Source organism: Trichechus manatus, unplaced genomic scaffold (genome assembly GCF_000243295.1).
Source record: "Trichechus manatus latirostris isolate Lorelei unplaced genomic scaffold, TriManLat1.0 scaffold00136, whole genome shotgun sequence".
Lineage (NCBI taxonomy): Eukaryota > Metazoa > Chordata > Mammalia > Sirenia > Trichechidae > Trichechus > Trichechus manatus.
This window is the reverse complement of record NW_004444072.1, coordinates 7,218,918-7,238,934: the sequence shown is the minus strand read 5'-3', so window position 1 is coordinate 7,238,934 and position 20,017 is coordinate 7,218,918. Positions and strand designations below refer to the sequence as shown.

The following is a 20,017-nucleotide window of genomic DNA, read 5'->3' as shown; positions in this document are numbered from 1 at the left end:
ATCCAGGGTAGAGATTGATAGATGAATCTGGAATTCTGGGAGATATCAAGGCTGGAGATAAATTTTAGGAGCCATCTTCATATACATGCTATGTAAAGCCGTAGAACTAAATGAGGGTTTTTAGGGATCAGATCTTGATACAGGCCTTAGGAAACCAGTGTGGGCATGCTAACATTTAGAGGTCATGTAGGGGAGGTGTGTCTAAAGTAGCCCAAAGCCAGTACGGTAGGAGGAAACCGAGGAGAGGCTTCACTCCAAAGCCTATGCTCCTAGCTTCTATACAGTGGTTCTCAGACTTTGGTGGGTGTTAGGATCACCCGGAGAACATGGTATACGTGGTAAAAATATAAAGGCCCAGGCCCTATGCTATGCAAATGAACCTAGGCCCTTGTGTTCTTTTTTTTTGTTCTCCAGGAGACTGATACACACCGAAGTTTGAGAACCACTACACACCACACACATCTTTATTCCTAAACTCTCCACCAGGTTTGTACAGACTCTACTTGACAGCCTAAATTATTTTCAGTAATAATCATGCAATAGCCAGTAATAATAGTTACTTTCTTGATTCCTTCTTTGGTTTTAAAACAAATAATTAATTTGAAAGGCTGAATAAAATTCAAGTTTAGAGAGAGATTTTTTTTTCAAATTCAATCAAATATTTCATATATGACTTAAAATTTGCATTTCCCAAACAAAAATTTTACCCTTACAGTTGACACTCTGTTTTACTGTTTTATTTTAAGCATAAAAACTTCAAGTGATCACAGAGAATGTCAGAATTGAATTCTGTTTCATCTTCACGATCACTGTGCGATCATTGTTTATAATGTACTGTGTACATTTAAAAATATGTAGTACCACAGGGATTGAACGCACAAACTATGCCCTTCCAAAATACCAAAGCCTTTGCCATCGAGTCAATTCTTACTCATAGCGACCTGGTAGGACAGAGTAGAACTGCCCCATAGGGTTGCAAAGGAGAGGCTGGTGGACTCGAGCTGCCAGCTTTTTCGTTAGCAGCTGAGCTCTTAACCACTGCGAAACCAGGGCTCCATAATGGAGAACTCCACAAATAAACTTCCATGTAGATTATGATGTTTATTATAAGGTAAGTAATAAAACTGTGCTAATTTAACAAATACTAAAACTCAGCAATGGCCCCATCAGTTATTTAGAACCTGTTGTTGTTAGGTGCTGTCAAATCAATTTCCAACTCGTCTCAACGCCGTATGACAGAGTAGAACTGCCTAGGATTTCCTAGGCTGTAACCTTTACAGGAGCAGATCATCAGGTCTCTCTTCCTCGGAGTGGCTGGGTGGGTTAGAACTGCCAACTTTTCAGTTTGCAGGAAGCACTTAACCATTGCACCACTAGGGCCCCTTCGTTTAGAACCTAGACTACCAAGATATTCTTTAGAGGGTAGTCGTTTATCAGTAACATTATTTAGAGTTGCCAGGTTATGATATTAGTGGAAAGCAGACAGACGTTTTTTAAGTCCGTTGTGTTACTGTTTTCTAATTTCTCTTTAAATGCTCCCAAGCAGACTACAGTCACTGCCCCATCCTTGGTACTCTGCATGCAACCCCCTGAACCTCCACTATAACTGCAAAAGACATCTCTGTTTTCTATAAGATTGGATTTTTCTTTCCAGGATTCCAGGTTTGAAGGAAATTTTGATCAAGAGAAACCAGGCTGCAGGGTGGTGAGATGTATCTCCTACATTCAAAGTGTAATTCTAAATGATTTTTTCCCCTTTAAAAACACATCATACACACAAAATAGGGCCTATGGCACTATGACTGTGGACTTATGCATCTGTGAGCTGCTTGTGGGATGCCAACGATCTTTCAAAACATGTTTTTCTTTTAATCTTGGGAAATACATTCTTAATCCCCAACAACTGACTGTAAACCCATTTTGAGAATATTACTTCCATTAAGCACTGCCTGTGGTATGGTACAGTGGAATGAACTAGAAGTGTTCAGACTTAATTTCTACCTTCAGATTTGCAAATAACTTCTCTTTGTGAACCTGGGCAAGTCACTTGTCCTCTCTGGGTTTCATTTCATGCTCTCTCTCTTTTTTTTTTTTTTAAAGGAGTCAGAGGCCATATGACACCTTGTTAGGATAAATATGGCACATTACTGGTATAACCACAGCTGAGCTGATGCTGGTATTATGCAGGGGTCAACTGTGTTCTTTAACATGCTTTCTCTTTTTATTTTTCACTAATGTGTAACCATTTGAAGTTGCAGCTAATTTGATGTGTATTTTATAACATAGGAAGTTACAGGATTTGAACAGGGGCTGTGATGGGTAAGGTTGTGTGTCCACTTGGCTGAGAACAGTGGTTTGGCAGTCATAATGGGGTTTGACAGCTAGGTAATGATATAATCACCTCCGTAATGAGATCTGGTGTAATGCAGTCATCTCTGTGATGAGATCTGCTATGAGCAGCCAATCAGTTGGAAGGGAGTTTCCTTGGAAGTGTGACCTGCATCCAATATATGTGGACTTTCTGGCAAAGTTCACTGGCACTGGCTTTTGTTCACTCTGGATCCTCATCTGACCTCCAGTTCTTGGGACTTGAGCTAGCAGCTTACCTGCTAATCTTAGGATTCGTCAGCCTCCAAAGCCACTGAGCCAGAAGCTTACAGTCTTACCTGCCAGTCTTGGGATTTATCAGCCTCTGCAGCCTATGAGCCAGCGGCCTGCCATCTTACCTGCTGATCTTGGGATTCATCGGCCTCTTTAGCCAGTGAGCCTGAGGCCTGCTGTCTGATCTGCCAATCTTGGGTTCGCCAGCCCCTGCAATTACATGAGTCAGGAGAATCTTCCAGCCTGACCCACGGACTTGGGACTTTCCAGCCTCTAAAACCGTGTGAGCCATTTCCTTGATGTAAATCTCTCTCTCTCTCTCTCTGTGTGTGTGTGTGTATATATATATATGCGTGTGTGTGTGTGTGTATATGTATATATATATACACACACATATACATACACATATATGTACACTTCCCTGGTTTTGCTTCTCTAGAGAATCCAGCCTAAGATACTTGGTAGTAAGAGTGATTCTAGAGAAACAAAACTGTAATGATGAGTTTTCTAAATTGGTTCTCAAGTCTGGTTAATCTTAAAGATGTTGATGACTCTGCTTCCAGTGGTAAAGAGGGCACTGCTAATCCATGGCTTGAGGTGGCAATAGAAATATGCAAAATATCACCACCAATAGATCAAGTATTGGTGAGAGGCGAGGTTCTGGGTGACTGCATGTTTGATGCCTTTCTATAATTTTGTCAGAATGCAAAGTATAAAGAAGCTGGTTGGTTGGTCCCACTTTCGCTAGACAAAGTGGTGAAAGAAAGAGATGAGCTCAGGGCTTCATAGTCACAGTTCAAGTGCCATATAAACGACCTCAAAATTTCCACTTGTGCCTTGAAAGGATGACTTATTGTAGTAACAGAGCTGATGTTGCTGAAAACCAAGCCAAGAGTCTTATCCTAAGAGTGGCTAAATTACAACACCAGTTGAATTCCCAAACTCGAATGGTGTCTGAAGTTAAAGTAAGGGCATTGATGGGGAAGAAATGGGATCCAGAAACTTGAGATAGGAACATATTGGCAGATAATCAATAAGCTGGGGACACTGAGCCCCTAAATTCCTTTGTATCACTCCTGCCAACAGAACCAGCCTTCTCACTCCCATCTGAAGAGATTAGTCCATCTTTGTCTGCTAAACCACCCTCCCCAGTAAAACCATTAGCCCCACCAGCCCCATCTGATGAGGTTAGCCCAACTGTGTCTGAAGAGCCTTTGTCTCAGTCTTTCCCTGGGAAGGCATCTAAGTCATTGCCTGGGGCATCACCTGAGGTAGATGGCTTACAAGATGTTACTAAATATTATCAGAACACATACTCACCAGCCATTTTTGCTTGTAGGCTTATAACTAGACTTAAGTCCCAGTGAGCCCCAAAAAGTGAAGTACAAAGTGTGACCCAGGAGGAGGTATGCTATACTCCAAAAGAACTGTTACACTTTTCTGATATGTACAAACACAAACCTGAGAATATGTGTGGGAATGGCTATTAAGGGTGTAGGATAATGGTGCAAGGAACATAAAGTTTGTTCGGTCTGAGTTTATCAATATGGGACCACTAAGCACAGATTCTTCATTCAGTGTTTCAGCTTGAGAGAATAGGAAAGGATTGGTTCACTGAAGCTTGTATTATGCGGTGCCCCACACTAAATCAAGCTGAAGTGCCAGACCTGCCTTCGTATACTATAGAAGAAGGAATCCAAAGGCTTAGGGAAATTGACGTGTTAGAGTGGTTTTATCAGATTAGACTCACAGACCCACGCATGGAGTGCCCAGAGGACATACTTTTTACACAACGGTGAGGAACAAATTTGCAAAGGGAGCCCCAGCATCCTTGAAGACTGCTGTGATTGCTATTTTATCTAAGTCAGATTTGACAGTGGGAACTGTCCTAACTGAATGAAGACACCTAACTACAATGGGGATGATGGGACCACGTGGTGGTAGGGGCCAAGTGGTGGCAATCAATACAAACAAGGTAGACGTGGTTATCATAATGGACAGTGGAGTCAAAGCAGTAATCAGAAAAGTCTGACTCATGTGAACTTATGGCATTGGCTACTTAGTGTTGGTGTCCCTAGGAGTGGCATAGATTGGAAATCTTTTAAATATTTACTTGATCTATACAAGCAGAAGAATTCTAAGTCAAGTGAACATCAGTCTAACTGGAATCACCAGAATAGAGTCATGGCTTCTCAGTCAATTCCCAAATTTGAGCCAGTTTACAGACCCACAACCCCTTGAATGAAGGGGAGAGCAGGTCCCTTTGAGGAAGGACCCCACTACACTGTCAAAAATTTATACTGTTAATCTTTCTCCCAACCTTATCCAAGGGATATACAGCCTTTTACAAGAGTGACTGTTTGGGTAAAAGGAAGTAATCAGACTTTTTGGGGATTACTGGATACTGGCTCTAAACTGATGCTTATTCCAGGAGACCCAAAACATCACTGTGGCCCACCAGTCAGAGTGCAAGCAAATAGAGGTCAGATTATTAATGGAGTCTTAGCTCAGGTTTGGTTCACTGGGTCTGGTGGATCCTTGAACTCATCCTGTAGTGGTCTCCCCAGTTCCAGAATGCATAATTGGAATAGATAGACTCAGCAACTGGCAGAGCCCCCACACTGGATCCTTGACAAATGGAGTAAGGGCTATTATGGTAGGAAAAGCCAAGTAGAAGCCATTAGAACTGCTCCTACCTGGGAAATAGTAAACCAAAAGCAATACCACATTTCTGGAGGGATTGCAGAGATTACTGCCACCATCAAGGACTTGAAGGATGCAAGGGTGGTGATTCTCACCGCATCCCCATTCAACTCTCCTGTTTGGCCTGTGCAAAAACCAGATGGAGCTTGGAGAATGACAGTGGATTATCAAAAACTTAACCAGGTGGTGACTCTAATTGCAGCTACTGTTCCAGATATAGTTTCATTGCTTGACCAAATTAATATATCTCCTGGTACCTGGTATGCAGCTATTGATCCAGCTAATGCCTTTTTCTCTATACCTGTTTCAAAGGACCATCAGAAGCAGTTTGCCTTCAGCTGGCAAGGACAGCAATATACCTTTACTGTTCTACCTCACAGTATACCAACTCTCCAGCCCTAAGTAATAATTTATCCTCAGGGAACTTGATCGCCTTTCCTTTACACAAGACATCACACTGGTCCATCACATTGAGGAAATTATGTTGAATGGACCTAGCAAGGAAGAAGTGCCAATGACACTGGACTTAGTGGTAAAACATTTGTGTGTTAAAACCTAACCCATTGCCATCGAGTTGATTCCAACTCATAGTGACCCTAAAGGACAGAGTAGAACTTCTCCATAGGGTTTCAAAGGAGCAGTTGGTGGAATCGAACTGCCAACCTTTTGGTTAGCAGCCTAATGCTTAACCACTGTGCCATGAGACCTCGCGTATTAGAGGGTGGGAAATTAATCCGACAAAAATTCAGTCGCCTTCCATGTCAGTGAAGTTTCTAAAAGTCCAGTGGTGTGGAGCATGTTGAGATACTCCTTTTAAAGTGAAAGATAAGCTATTGCATGGCCCCTCCCACAACTACAAAGGAGGCACCATGCCTGATGGGCCTCTTTGGATTTTAGAGGCAACATATCCCTCCTATGGGTGTGCTACTGCTGCATATTTATCAAGTAACTCGAAAAGCTGCTAGTTTTCAGTGGAGCCCAGAAGAAGAGAAGACTGTGCAACAGGCTCAGGTGGCTGTGCAACAGGTTCAGGCTGCTGTGCAAGTAGCTGTGCCACTTGGGCCATATGATCCAGCTGATCCAATAGTACTTGAAGTGTCAGTGGCAGATAGAGATGCTATTTGGAGTCTTTGCCAGGCCCCTATTGTTGAATCATAGCGCAGACATTTAGGATTTTGAAGCAAAGCCCTGCTATCCTCTGCAGATAACTACTCTTCTTTTGAGAAGCAGCTTTTAGCTTTTTACTGGGCCTTAGTAGAGACTGAATGCTTAACCATGGGCCACCAAGTCACCATGCGGCCTGAGCTGCCCATCATGAGATGGTTGTTGTCTGGCCCACAGAGTGATAAAGTTGAACATGCACAACAGCACTCCATTATTAAATGAAAGTGGTATTTATGAGATTGGGCTTGAGCAGGACCTGAAGACAAAAGTAAGTTGCATGAGGAAGTGGCCCAAATACCCATAGTCTCCACTCCTGTTACATTATCTTCCTTCTCCCATTTTGCACCTATGGCCTGACTGGGAGTTCATTATGATCAGTTGACTGAGGACCAGAAAACTCACGCATGGTTTAGAGAAGGTTCTGCGTGATATGCAGGCACCACTTGAAAGTGTACAGCAGCAGCACTGTAGCCCCTTTCTGGGACCTCCCTGAAGGACAGTGGTGAAGGGAGATCCTCTTAATGGGCAGAACTTCAAGCAGTACACCTGATTTTTCACTTTGCATGGAAGGAGAAATGGCCAGAGGTGCAATTGTATACTGATTCATGGGCTGTAGCCAATGGTTTGGCTGGATGGTTAGGGATTTGGAAGGTACATACATGATTGGAAAATTGGTGACAAGGGGGTATAGGGAAGAGGTGTGTGAATAGACCTCTCTGAATGGGCCAAAGAAGTGAAAATATTTGTGTCTCATGTGAATGCTCACCAAAGGGTGACCTTAGCAGAGGCGGAGTTTAACAATCAAGTGGATAGGATGATGCGTTCTGTTGAAACCAGTCATCCTCTTTCCCCAACCACTCCCGTCATTGCCCAGTGGATTCATGAACAAAAGGGCCGTGGTGGCAAGGATGGAAGTTATGCATGGGCTTCCACTCATGAAGGCTGATTTGGCTGAGTGCCCAATCTACTAGCAGCAGAGACAAACACTGAGTCCCCGATATGGCACCATCCCTTGAGGTGATCAGCCAGCAACCTGGTGGCAAGTTGATTACATTGGACCACTTCCATCATGGAAAGGGCAGTGTTTTGTTCTTACTGCAATAGACACTTAGTCTGGATATGGATTTGCCTTCCATGCACAGAATGCTACCAAAACTACCACTCATGGACTTACAGAATGACTTATCCACCGTCATGGTATCCCACACAGCATTGCCTCTGATCAAGGGACTCACTTCACAGCAAATGAAGTGTGGCAATGGGCCTATGCTCATGAACTTCACTGGTTTTACCATGTTTCCCATCATCCTGAAGCAGCTGGTTTGATAGAATGATGGAATGGCCTCCAAAAGACACAATTATAGTGCTAGCTAGGTAGCAATACCTTGCAGGGTTGGGGCAATGTTATCCAGGAGGCTGTATGTGCTCTTTCTCCCATAGCCAGGATTCATGGGTCCAGGAATCAAGGGGTGGAAATGGGAGTGGCACCAGTCACTATTACCCCTAGTGACCCACTTGAAAAATTTTTGCTTCTTGTCCCCTTGACCCTGTGCTCTGCGGGTCTGGAGGTCTTAGTTCCAAAGGAAGGAATGCTCCCACCAGGAGACACAACACTGATTTCCATTGAACTGGAAGTTAAGAATGCCACCCTGACACTTTGGGTTCCTCATGCCTCTGGATCAACAGGCAGAAAGGGAGTTACTGTATTGACTGGTGTGATAGATCCTATTACCAAGAGGAAATTGCATTGATAGTATTTAATGCAGGTACGGAAGAGTGTGTCTGGAATACAGGGAACCTCTTAGGACATCTCTTAGTACTTCCATGCCCTGTGATTAAAGTCAATGGAAAACCAACCAAATCAAACCAAGCCTGTTGCCGTGGAGTTGATTTCAACTGCAGCAATCCAGTTACAGTATGACTACTAATGGCCCAGACTCTTCAGAAATAGAGGTTTGGGTCACCCCACCAGGCAAAGATCCATGACCAGCTGAGGTGCTTGCTGAGGGTAAAGGGACTACGGAATGGATGATGAAAGAAAGTAGTTCTAAATACCAGCTACGATCATGTGACCAGGTGCAGAAATGAGGACTGTAATTGTTATGAGTATTTTTTACTCGTATGTGTGCATCAAATATTTTTGTTTTCTTCATTTATAAAATATAAGATGTAAACAGGGCTAGTATGTTTTCTGTTGCACGCATGTTTTGTTGTACCATTTAGGCACAAGTATGACTTTACAGTTGTCTTTATTTAGAGATTGTGTATGGTTGAGGGAGATATGTACAGGTGCCAAGTTGACAAAGGATGGACTGTTATAGTTAAGGTTGTATGTCCACTTGGCTGGGCTGTGATTCTCAGTGGTTTGGCAGTTCTGATGTAGTTTGGCAGCTGTGTAATGATGTAATCACCTCCATAATGAGATCTGATATAATGTTATCACTTCCATGATGAGATCTGCTATGAGCAGCCAACCAATTGAAGGGGAGTTTCCTGGATGGTGTGGCCTGCATCCAATATATGTGGACTTTCTGGCAAAGCTCACTGGCTTTTGCTGTCTCTGGATCTTCATCTGACCTGTGGTTCTTGGGACTTGACCTAGTAGCTTTTCTGCTGATCTTGTGATTCGTCAGCCTGCACAGCCTGTGAGCCAGTGGCCTACTACTGTCTTACCTGCCAGTCTTGAGATTCATTGGCCTCTGCAGCCTGTGATCCCAAGGCCTACTTTCTGACCTGCTGATCTTGGGTTCACCAGCCCCTGAAGCTACATGAGTCAGGAGAAGCCTCCAGCCTGACCTCCAGCCTCTACGACTGTGTGAGCCATTTCCTTGATTCTAATCTCTCTCTCTCTCTCTGTCTGTCTCTCCATCTCTCTCTATATGTATCTATATACATATGCACTTCACTGGTTTTGCTTCTCTGGGGAACACAGCCTAAGATAGGCGCATCCCTACTTTAACCTTCGTAGAATTTGGGAAGAGAAAGCTCTTCTGAGTACTCTAGCAGTGTCCATAAGACAGCTTAAGACTGCTTAAAACTCCTTAAATTTTAGGAGATCTAGAAGCTACTTTTTACTCTTACATTATAGACACAAATATTACAAAAGATGTATTTTGCCTTTTTTATTTAAAGAAATTCCCCCAAAACACCCTAGTATGTAAAGCTTTGTTAAACTAATTTTAAGGGACTTTTCTGTATTACTGGAAAAAAAATTTTTTTGAAATGTATTTTAATCAAAGCTCATAACTAATTTGGGCAGTTTTTTGAAATAGTAACATTTGATAATATTCACTAAGCTCATTCCAGTTTTTCTTTCCTTAGACTGAGCTTATTCTATCCTCCTTGCTAAGTCTGGGAAAGCACTCAACTGCTTACCAAGAGGTCAGTGGTTTGAAATCACCAGCAATTCCCCTGGAGAAAGATGTGACAGTCAGCTTCAGTAAAGATGTTCAGCCTTGGAAACCCTGTGAGGCAGTTCTACTCTGCCTTATTGGGTTGTTATCAGTCGAAATCAACTCAATGGCAGTGAGTTTTGCTACATTTTAATATACAGAAAAAACAATGTTGAAAGGATGGACTTTACTAAATTTTAGAACACTTAGGGATTTCTAAACTTTTTCCTTAAAAAACAACAACGTTAAGAAGGAGAAAGAAGACAATTGACTAAAACTTACTGACCACATGGAAGTGCAAGAATAGTCCTTAGAACAATAAATTTAATATACCACTTCAGTAGATCAGATAATTTCCTTTTTTTACAGTGAAAACACTGAGGCAAAGTATTTATTAAGCTTGCAGATCTTATAGAGGTAAATTCTGGCCTACACCATTCCAGAGTCCAAGTTCTTTTTACAAATGAAAACAAACAACCAACCAATAAGTTCAGTGTTTGTTCATCAATTTTTACTAATATCTAATAATGCAGCCAATTTTCATTGGTACCTATTATGTATCAGACACTGAGAATTTAATTATGAGCAAGACCCAGTCATTGCTTTCTAGAAACCCACGTCTAGTTTGTGACTCTGTGTTCAGGAGTAGAATAATTAGAATTTTGTTTCGTATGAAACACTTATTTAAGCCAGTCAGCTGTGGTCTGTGTTCATGGCCTTATTTTCATTGAGTCCCAGAGATTGTCTGCCAGTCCTATCAAAACATCTTCTAGGGTGACGGTAAGCTTCAGTCTGATAGAAAATAAAGGTGAAGAATTGCCTATCACAATTTTGCTGTTGTGTAGTCTTTAAATTTTTTACAAATGATGAAAACAAAAATCTACTTAATATCTCCTCAGTGTTTCACATGCCATACAGGGCATACTTAAATACTAGAGTTGTATTATCTAATACAGTAGCCACTAGCCTCATGTGGCTATTTAAATTTAAATTAATTAAAAAATTAGTTTCTCAGTCGATGGAGCCTAATTTCATGTGCACAAGAGCTGTACATGACTAATGGCTACCATATTGGACTGTACAGATATAGACCATATCCATCATCATGGAAATTTCTATTGGACAGCACAATACTAGTGCTATAATTCATGAATAATACGAGGGATTGAAATAGTGGGTGATGTGTGGTTTATTATCCTAATAAAAAAGAAATTTTGCACTCAGAATCGACTCGACAGCATCAGATTTGGTTTTTTGGTTTATGGGCAATCAGGGTTGAGTTACTTCACATTTGGTGAACTCTTCACTGACTGTCCACTGGAATGAATGTCTTCAGAAATTCGTCTATGCATTTTCTTACAGACTGGACTTTTACATGTCTGTTGGTCTTGAACTGGTTTCATGTGTAAACCAAGTGGAATGTTCAACCTGTATTTTTTTACCTACTGATGCCTAATATAAAATCATTAATGTTTAAGCATTTATGGAAGTTTACACATGAAAATGTATCACTACTGAAGGCATGGGGCTTGAAGTTGAGAGGTGGGGAGGCTTTTTCTTTTCACTTTATACTGATCTGTACTCTTTGAATTTTCTACCAAGAGCATGTATTACTTTCATTTAAAAAAAAAAAAAAAGATCTATTTTAACAAAAAGTAATCTGCTTTTATAAATAACTAAACATCATATCTCAGTTATATTACAGAAGTGTGACTAATTTGCCTATCACTGATAGTTGAGTACTTTATTACTTGAAGCCCTTTTGGCTAGACTTTCTTAGTATATGTGCTGTCAAAGCAAGAACAAGCATCTCTTAGGGAATGGATATAAAAGCAATGTGTCATTGCCCATGCTTTTACGGACTTGTTTTGAAGGAGATAAGATGGGTTCTCATAGGGATTGTTAAATGCATGTCTAAAGCAGTTCTTCCCATCCAGAGTATCAGGGCATTATGGATACAAGAGGCCTTCTGGATGGCTGATATTTCTCCTGTCGTGCTGTCAAGGGTTGCTGCTGTATCAATTCCACATGTTAATCTCCCCATGAAACCCAGCCATTTGTTCTGTCAATCTGGTGCCTCAGCTTGCAGAGCCCTACCCTGGGTGATTATGGTCACCGAGTCTGTCGCAACTAGTGTTGGGTGTATGGGGCATCCAATCTCGACTTCAGGGCTCTCCTTCTGTGGCCCTTTCTCATGCTAAAATCCCAGTTCTTTCCTCTGTTTTTGATTTATTGTTTTGCTTGTCTACTTTCACGTCCACAAATTAGACTTCAGATACATTACCAGTGAATCAGCAAATGATTTTCAACCAGGGAGCTAAAATAATAGCACAATTTTCCACTCATTTTGGGCATTACCTGGTCATGGGATACCATGGAAGCCATTCTGGGTGCGTAATGTTTGTTGCTATGCTGATGACGTAACCCAGGCTTTCATTTCTAAGACAAAGTGAACATGTAATTGACCTGGAAAATACATACTCTACATATAAGGTCAGGGTAATAAAAGGTTAATTTGACATTCAGAGGTTAAAAAAAAGAGAACATGGAGCCTTTTGATACTAATTATACATTTCAAGTATATAGATTTGAGAGAACATTTCTTCCTTTAAAACAAAAAACAAAAAAAAACCCGTTGCTGTTGAGTCGATTCCAACTCATAACAACCCTGTAAGACAGAGTAGAACTGCCCTGTAGGTTTTCCAGGGAGCAACTGGTGGATTCAAACTGCTGACCTTTTGGTTAGCAGCTCAGCTCTTAACCACTGAGCCACCAGGGCTCTGCCATTTCTTCCTTAGGATACATAAGATTTGGCGTAAAATGCCATATACTGAATATCATAAATAAAAACATTTAAAAAAAAAACACATTTGCACTGTGCTTCTTGTATGGAGACAGACCACTTTCCTCCCCATTTAGTTACAAGCTGAATCATGTGAGTTTGTCAGTGAGAAGGTAATAAGTAATCACTGGCAGTGGCATGAGTTTGCTAAGGGTCTACTCTAACACAGTTGAATATCATTTAATGAGCATTCGGGGCACTTATATTTAAAACGTTGCAATTTATTTGACAAGGGCTAAACTTTGCAGGCTATGCTAGAATAGGTTTCCCTATAAAATAAATCCTTCTGAAACTTCCTTAGTGATGTTCGGAAAGTAATTTGGCAGTTTGAATCAAGAGACTTAAAAATAGTCACACTGTTTGTCCCTAGAATATCACTTATGCAAATCTATCCTAAAGAAACAATCAAAAATGTGATAAAAGATTTAAGGAGTAGGATGTTCGTTACAGCATAATTATATAGGGATTATAAGATTACATAAAAGGAGATAATACAAATGTCTAGCAATAGATAAATGGTTAAATATATCATATCCATATATTGCAAGCCTATGTTGTCATTAAAAATCATGTACATTTCTAAAAGTATATCTAGTTCCATGGGAATTTTTATGCAGATCCACTTTAATTAAGTTACCCCAGTGTTTTAAAATGCACATATACAAATAGAAAAAAAAAAAACCTGATACATGATAGTCCCCTTTAATTTTTGATCTGTTTCAATATTTTAAACTTGTGTGTGTTAGTTTTTCCTTTCTCAGTTTTCGTAATGATCATGAATTATTTATTTAAATTTTAGAAGTTATTTTCCAACTTTCTTGCTCACCTACCTCTATTTTATGCCAGCATCTAACTTGAAAGCCAGCTTAAAAAACGAGCTGTAAAGATAATGGGGAATGAAGGGGAGGGCTAGCCTCTTCTGCCAATATCACTTTGATTTTTGCAGATATAAGAGCAATAAGATAACTACGGTATCTTGCCCCAGGGTACAAACAAACAGACCAACAAAAGAACAAACAAATACAGTATTTCCTAGAGCATTATGACTTGCTGATTTTTAAATTACGAATGGGGCATGGTTTCACATTTCAAAAATTGTGATCCTTCAAAAAAGGCCGTTGTCAGTGTCAGACTTTCAAAACTGGAAGGAGGAAAATAGGTCATTTAGCTTCTTGCAGATTATCTCCTCAGTGAAATAAGGACTCAAACTTGTGACTGACCTACTCACTGTGCGATCACAGAGGAAGGCAGGAGCCTTGTGAAATGTTTACAGACTGTTGAAACTAGAGGTGAAATCACTGCCTATCACAGAGCCACAGACTTTCTAGAGCATCATGGTTCGTGGCACTGTGCTAGAAAGAAAAGAACAAAAAGAAAAAAAGGCAGTGTGAAAAGGCAAATTAAATTAAATTAAAACAGTTTTCTGATCCATTAGGGTTTCACCTGCCAAACACCAACTACCAATCACAAAAGATGCTAACCAAAAGTAGATAAGGAGACCCTCCAGAAAGTCAGAATGAGAATTGGTCTACTCTTGACTTCTTAGGCATTCAGAAGCCAAACTGGCCCCACAGATGCTTCTCAGTATGATTGAAGAAGCTGCTTGGAAAAGAAACATTTTGATAAAATCACCTAGTGGGTTAAAGAATTGTGGACAACTGTCTACATATATGTTTCAGAAGAAGTGGAAGTTGATTATGCTGACTGTAGTGCAAGGGAGACTTGAGAAAGCAAGCCTGTGAGGCCTCGCCACCATCACCATGGGGCAGTTCTGTGACCCCATGGTTCATTTTCTTCGGTTGTCGTACAAGATGCTGACTTGTTTCTCTTTCCTTAATATACTGAAATATGAACATTTTGATACCTATGCAAATTTTCTTATGGATATTCTTACAGTTAATAAATTGGGCAATCTAAATTGTAAAAATACACATTTTTCTATCAGCCTCGATAAAGTTGTAATCATTTTGAATGAGGAAAATATTTGACTAGAAATATTTTTTCATGTATTTATTGATGCTTATTTAAAATGATAAGGAGCCCTGGTGGTGCAATGGTTAAGCACTCAGCTGTGAATCGAGCAAGGTTGGCGGTTGGAACCCACCTAGCAGCTCCCTGGGACAAAGACCTGGCAATCTGCTCCTGTAAAGATTGCAGCCTAGAAAACCCTATGGTACAGTTCTACCCTGTCACATGGGATCACTATGAGTCAAAATAGAGTCAAAAGCACCCAACAACAAAATTGATGGTGATTAACATTGGCCTAGAATGCACCCCACCAATGACTCTAGGAGGCTTGCCCATGAATCAGAAGTTAAGAATCATTTTTACGTCAGCAGAACTGACCAACAATATAATGAATACAATTTATTGTAGAATTGCCCCATAGGGTTTTCAAGGCTCCAGTCTTTATGGAAGCATACTGCCACGTCTTTCTCCCTTGGAACAGCTGGTGGGTTCGAACCGTAGACTTTTTGGTAGCAGCCAAGCACTTTAACCACTGTACCACCAGGACTCCTATAAATGGGCTTAGGAAACAGAAACTACTAGAAAATAATTTTTAAAAAATTATAATGGCAGAAATGACATGAATAAGAGGACATCCCATAGCAAAAACATGACAAAGTAAAAAAAAATAATTAGCATTATCAACTCTGAGCAAAAGGAAAATGTGAGAGAAATCTTGAGAGAAAAATGCTATCATTAACTTTTATGTAACTTCAGTGATTTAAAATAAAATGTTGTTAATGTTGTTAATTGTAGACTCCATTAATTATGTGTGACAGCTCAGAGATGTTGTTACTGGTTTATTACAAAGAAGCACTTATTTATAGTATGTCTACTTTGCCTTTGATTGCGCCCCTCATCTTCTTGGTCGCTTGTTTATATTTGAATCACAAAACCAATCCATGCAGGTTTTACTACCCTAATAAGGCGTTTCCTTCAGAGTCATTAAGATCTTTATACTATTCGTCTTTCCCCCTGAACCTAAAACAGATGGCCAAAAAAAGCTTGTTTGTATTATGTTTAGAAAGTGGGTGTTTAATTAGTGCAACTTCCGTAAACATACCATACTTAAACTGCCTACGTTTGTTACACATCACCTCCAGCTATACCTTTAGCAACTAAATCACTCTTCCTCATCAGCTATCATTTATGTCTTATTAGCATCAAGAGGAAATGAAGTCACACCCATTGAATTTCGCCTCAGGACTCTGGAGTTTAGTTACTATATTGATGGTGCTTATTTGTAATGTGGGGCATTATTAAAAAAAAAAAATAATGAATAATTTAATAATGATATATGAGGTGGTTAGAGAACATTGTGTCTGTCTGCTCTTCCATGGCATGGGTATGTTTCCACCATAATCCCTGGAAGTATAGGTCTACAAAGAGGCATCAGATTTTGTTATTGTGTTGTTTCTTAAAAACATACTAGCTAAGATTTTTTTTTCTCCTATGTTTCTTTCTCTTTATCTACATATTCATGGCAGGTACTAAGCACAAAACCATGCTAGAAGCCCGGAATGGAAGTGGGACCATCAAAGCATTTCCTAGGGCAGGAGTGAAAGGCAAAGGACCTGTTAATAAGGGAAACACAGGCCTACAAAACAAAACGTTTCACTGTGAAATCTGCGATGTGCATGTCAACTCGGAGACACAACTTAAACAGGTAGGTGGCACGTGTTCTAGGAATGAAAGCAGGTAGGGGACCCCCTTACGAGTAGAGTGTGTGTGCTTTCTTCGCTTTCTTTCCTTCCTCCCTCATTGACCCATCCATCCATCCATCCATTCACTCACCCATACACCCATCCACGTATACACCCATTCTTCCATCTATCCATCTACTTGTCATTATGCTTATTTTAATTGCTGAGGGAATACAAAATAAATTTAATGGCTTCTAGGACCTTTCAGAAATTGTATGAAGTGAGTTTGCGCTATTCTTACATATGAAAAGTGGGAAGACAAGGGGGTATCAGATCTTTTTCTACCAGGTTTTCCACTCAAAAGTGGTTATTTTTCTTTAAAGGTCAAATTGCATTGCAATGTTCCGTTTTTACTTGTTTAGATATTTACATGCTACAGCTAATTTTATGCTGTGCTATTCTTTTATTTCACGTACTTTATTACATGGTGCCATACTCTATTTCTATATCCTGCAGCCACCTGCTAAAGGATGACTATTCATGTTGCATTGACTTTGACTAGCCTTCTGAAGAGATCAATTATACATTGTCAGCTGAAGGTCCAGCGCTCATATTTGTGTTGTTTTATATGCATATGTACATATTTTGCTGATTTTATGCACCTTAGTTATTTATCTTTATAATTTAAGGGGTTGACATTTGGCTGTACAAATGTGAGAATAAATATTAGTATGGAAATAAATTCAATGCCTGCCTGGGCCTCTTTGTTTATTTGCACATAAAATTCTTTCAGACATTCCTTTCCTTTGTAAACTCGTCTTAAAAAAAGGAGATCTGTGCAGTGATAAGGGGGATCTTAAAAAAGAAGATCCTTTTATTTGTCAAAAAGATACTAAAATATGTAGTTTAAAAATGTATATCATCAAGGCATCCGAATCTGAGCCCCAAAGTGCATGCTCTTTAATTTGTGTCTTTTTCTGAAACTTGGCATGAGAAAATTCTTCCCTAGGTTAAAGCAATCTTTGTGAGAGTTCCTTTGGATGACTTTTTCAAAGCTGTTATTTTTACTTCCCTTTAATAGCACATCAGTAGTAGAAGGCACAAAGACAGAGCTGCTGGGAAGCCCCCGAAACCTAAATACAGTCCTTACAACAAACTACAGAAAGGAGCACATCCACTGGGGGTGAGTGTAGTTTTTATTTCCCAAATGAGTAGTCTTTAATGTCCCTGTCTGCTGAACATGGATTTTTTTTTTTTTTTTTTGCCAGTTTCTAAATGGAAAAATAGAATGTATATAAGTAATGACAAACAATAGATTTAAGAACCCAACCCCTCTTCCATCAATGGATTTATTGGCTTCCTGGGTTGTTTGGGAGTTTTGTTACCTTGTAGCCACAGTCCAGTGTCTTAGCGTTTTGAATTGGGCTCATGTTTATCACAGAGCATAGGGAAGAAAAACCAAAAAAACAAACCTGTTGTCATCAAGTTGATTGCGACTTATAGAAGAGGCAAACTCTTCTGGGTCAGGTAAGTAAGCACCTGAAATCTGGTCTTGATGTTGGTGGATACTTTTAGGAAAGAAGGTCCATGAAAAACAAGTTCTTAACATCTCATTCTGACTATCTCCGAGAGACAAAAGCAATGGTAGCCTTGACACCTTCAACAACTTTGGATTTTGAATAACCCAGTCTCAAGTGTATGGCTTACTTTATTTAATTATTCATCCAAAAACACTAAATAAAGCAAATTAAACCTGGGAAAATAAATCCTGGGAAATCCACTCCCCACTTCGCTCTGTATATGACTTTTGGATTAGTAAGCATACTAGTACAATGTCCTGATCTGGAATTTTTGGTAGGGCTTAGGGGGAAACCTGTGAACCTCCTGACATCATAGACTAGTATTTGTGGGTATGTGCCTTTTTCTAGTTGAGGTGACCATAGCTTTCATCAGAGAATCCCAGTATTCAATGAAAAGTTAAGAATTTCTGATCTATAGTACGTGCTAAATTGTACATTTTGAAATTTGTTTTCTTCAAAATAGAACTTATTAATAATTGGTGTTATTGTGTGCTGGTGACACATTACAATATAACTAAAGGAAAGCTGCAATTATCTATTAAGAGACCTCAGTATGGATCAACCCAATTAATTTAGTAGCATTGCCCATTTTTATGCAAATGAAATCATTTTACTCTTTTGTACAGAAGCAATTGTAGCTGCACTGGGAGGCTGAGAATCCTGGGCAGAGCTGATGTTTCAGCACCAGTAGTCATAACCTTGAGTGCTATCTCTGGCCAGCATAGATGCAGCTTTTGACATTCAGGTGAATGCATCTTAAATAAACAGAGTGGTCGAAATTGTGTTAATATTAGCATCAAAACCTCCTTCTTACCTGTCATATGTTACTGTCTCCATAAATGAGAACATTCTTTCCATGAGAATGGTCATCTTACTGCTGCTTCCAGCCAGAGAATGAACTACTTTTGGAGAGTAGGATTGAAAGAATATACATAAGAGAAAGAACATGTCAAACTTTTGGGGAGATAAATTTTCTTTCACTTCTCTATTGAAAGTAGAATTTTTTTTTCTCTTTAATTACTACTTCACATAATTGGGAACAACACTCTGTATGCTACCTAGTTTATATATTGGACAATCTCTCGGCAGCTGACAGTGGTAATGAATCTCTCTTTAAAAATATCTGTTCCTTAATGGTTAATGTGTGTGTGTGGAAGGTGGAGTTAAATTTTTTCTCAAGATAAACACTTCCCTCTGAAAGTATAATTATCTACAAACAAATAAAATAAGGTTGCTTCGTACCTTTCTGGAGGACTTTTCAACACCTCAGGACAGTCATTTTCAGGTATCTTCTGGCTCTTCCATAGGAAAGATATTCTACACTTTCCATTTTCTTTACTGTCAGTTTACAAGTATGAGTTTATCTTTGTTGTTATTAACTGCTGTATTTTAATAGCTGCCCACCATTTTGGGACAGACTGAGAGTTTTGTGTTCTTCTACTTTTTTCTGTCCCTTACAGGTAAAATTAGTATTTTCAAAAGAACCTTCAAAGCCATTGGCTCCACGAATTCTACCAAACCCGCTGGCAGCTGCAGCCGCTGCTGCTGCTGTGGCAGTGAATTCCCCCTTCAGTCTTCGAACTGCTCCAGCAGCCACACTGTTCCAGACTTCTGCACTTCCTCCAGCACTTCTTCGGCCAGCTCCTGGACCCATTCGGACCGCCCACACTCCTGTGCTGTTTGCTCCTTACTGAATTCCAAATGGGAGTAGTTGTACTGCAATAATTTTTCAAAAAAACAGAAAACAAAACAAAAGAGAACTATGCAGTGTTTATTTATAGTTTAAAGTATATCTGAAGAGCCAGGACTTTTGATAGTGAATTGAAAAGATTATTAAAAAAAAAAAAACAAGGGGGCGGGGAATGGGGTGGGAAGGGAGGGGGTGGTATTTTCTCCAAATTAAAGCATTCCTCTTAAACATTGATTGTTTTAGAAGTGATCTCCAGCATTGACTTGTAGTGGTATCTAGAACTTCTGAAGCCTTTTGTGACCGTGCTTTTGGGCACCTATTTCTCCCTGCATTGTCTTTCCTGCTTTATGAAACAACTATACATTGTCTAAGGGCATTAACTGGTTCCAATGTAT

General features: G+C 39.9%; 1 protein-coding gene across 1 annotated transcript in view; it reads left to right on the top strand.

The window, feature by feature from the left end:
- ZNF385D (zinc finger protein 385D) overlaps positions 1–19,669 on the top strand; it is a 403,342-nt gene extending 383,673 nt beyond the window's left edge. Inside the window, exons 6-8 of the mRNA XM_004385288.2 lie at positions 16,197–16,375; positions 17,434–17,535; positions 19,393–19,669. Of these exons, the coding sequence (XP_004385345.1) occupies positions 16,197–16,375; positions 17,434–17,535; positions 19,393–19,626 (515 nt within the window). The 3' untranslated portion in view covers positions 19,627–19,669. The remainder of the gene's footprint in view (positions 1–16,196; positions 16,376–17,433; positions 17,536–19,392) is intronic.
- Positions 19,670–20,017: the final 348 nt, after the last annotated feature.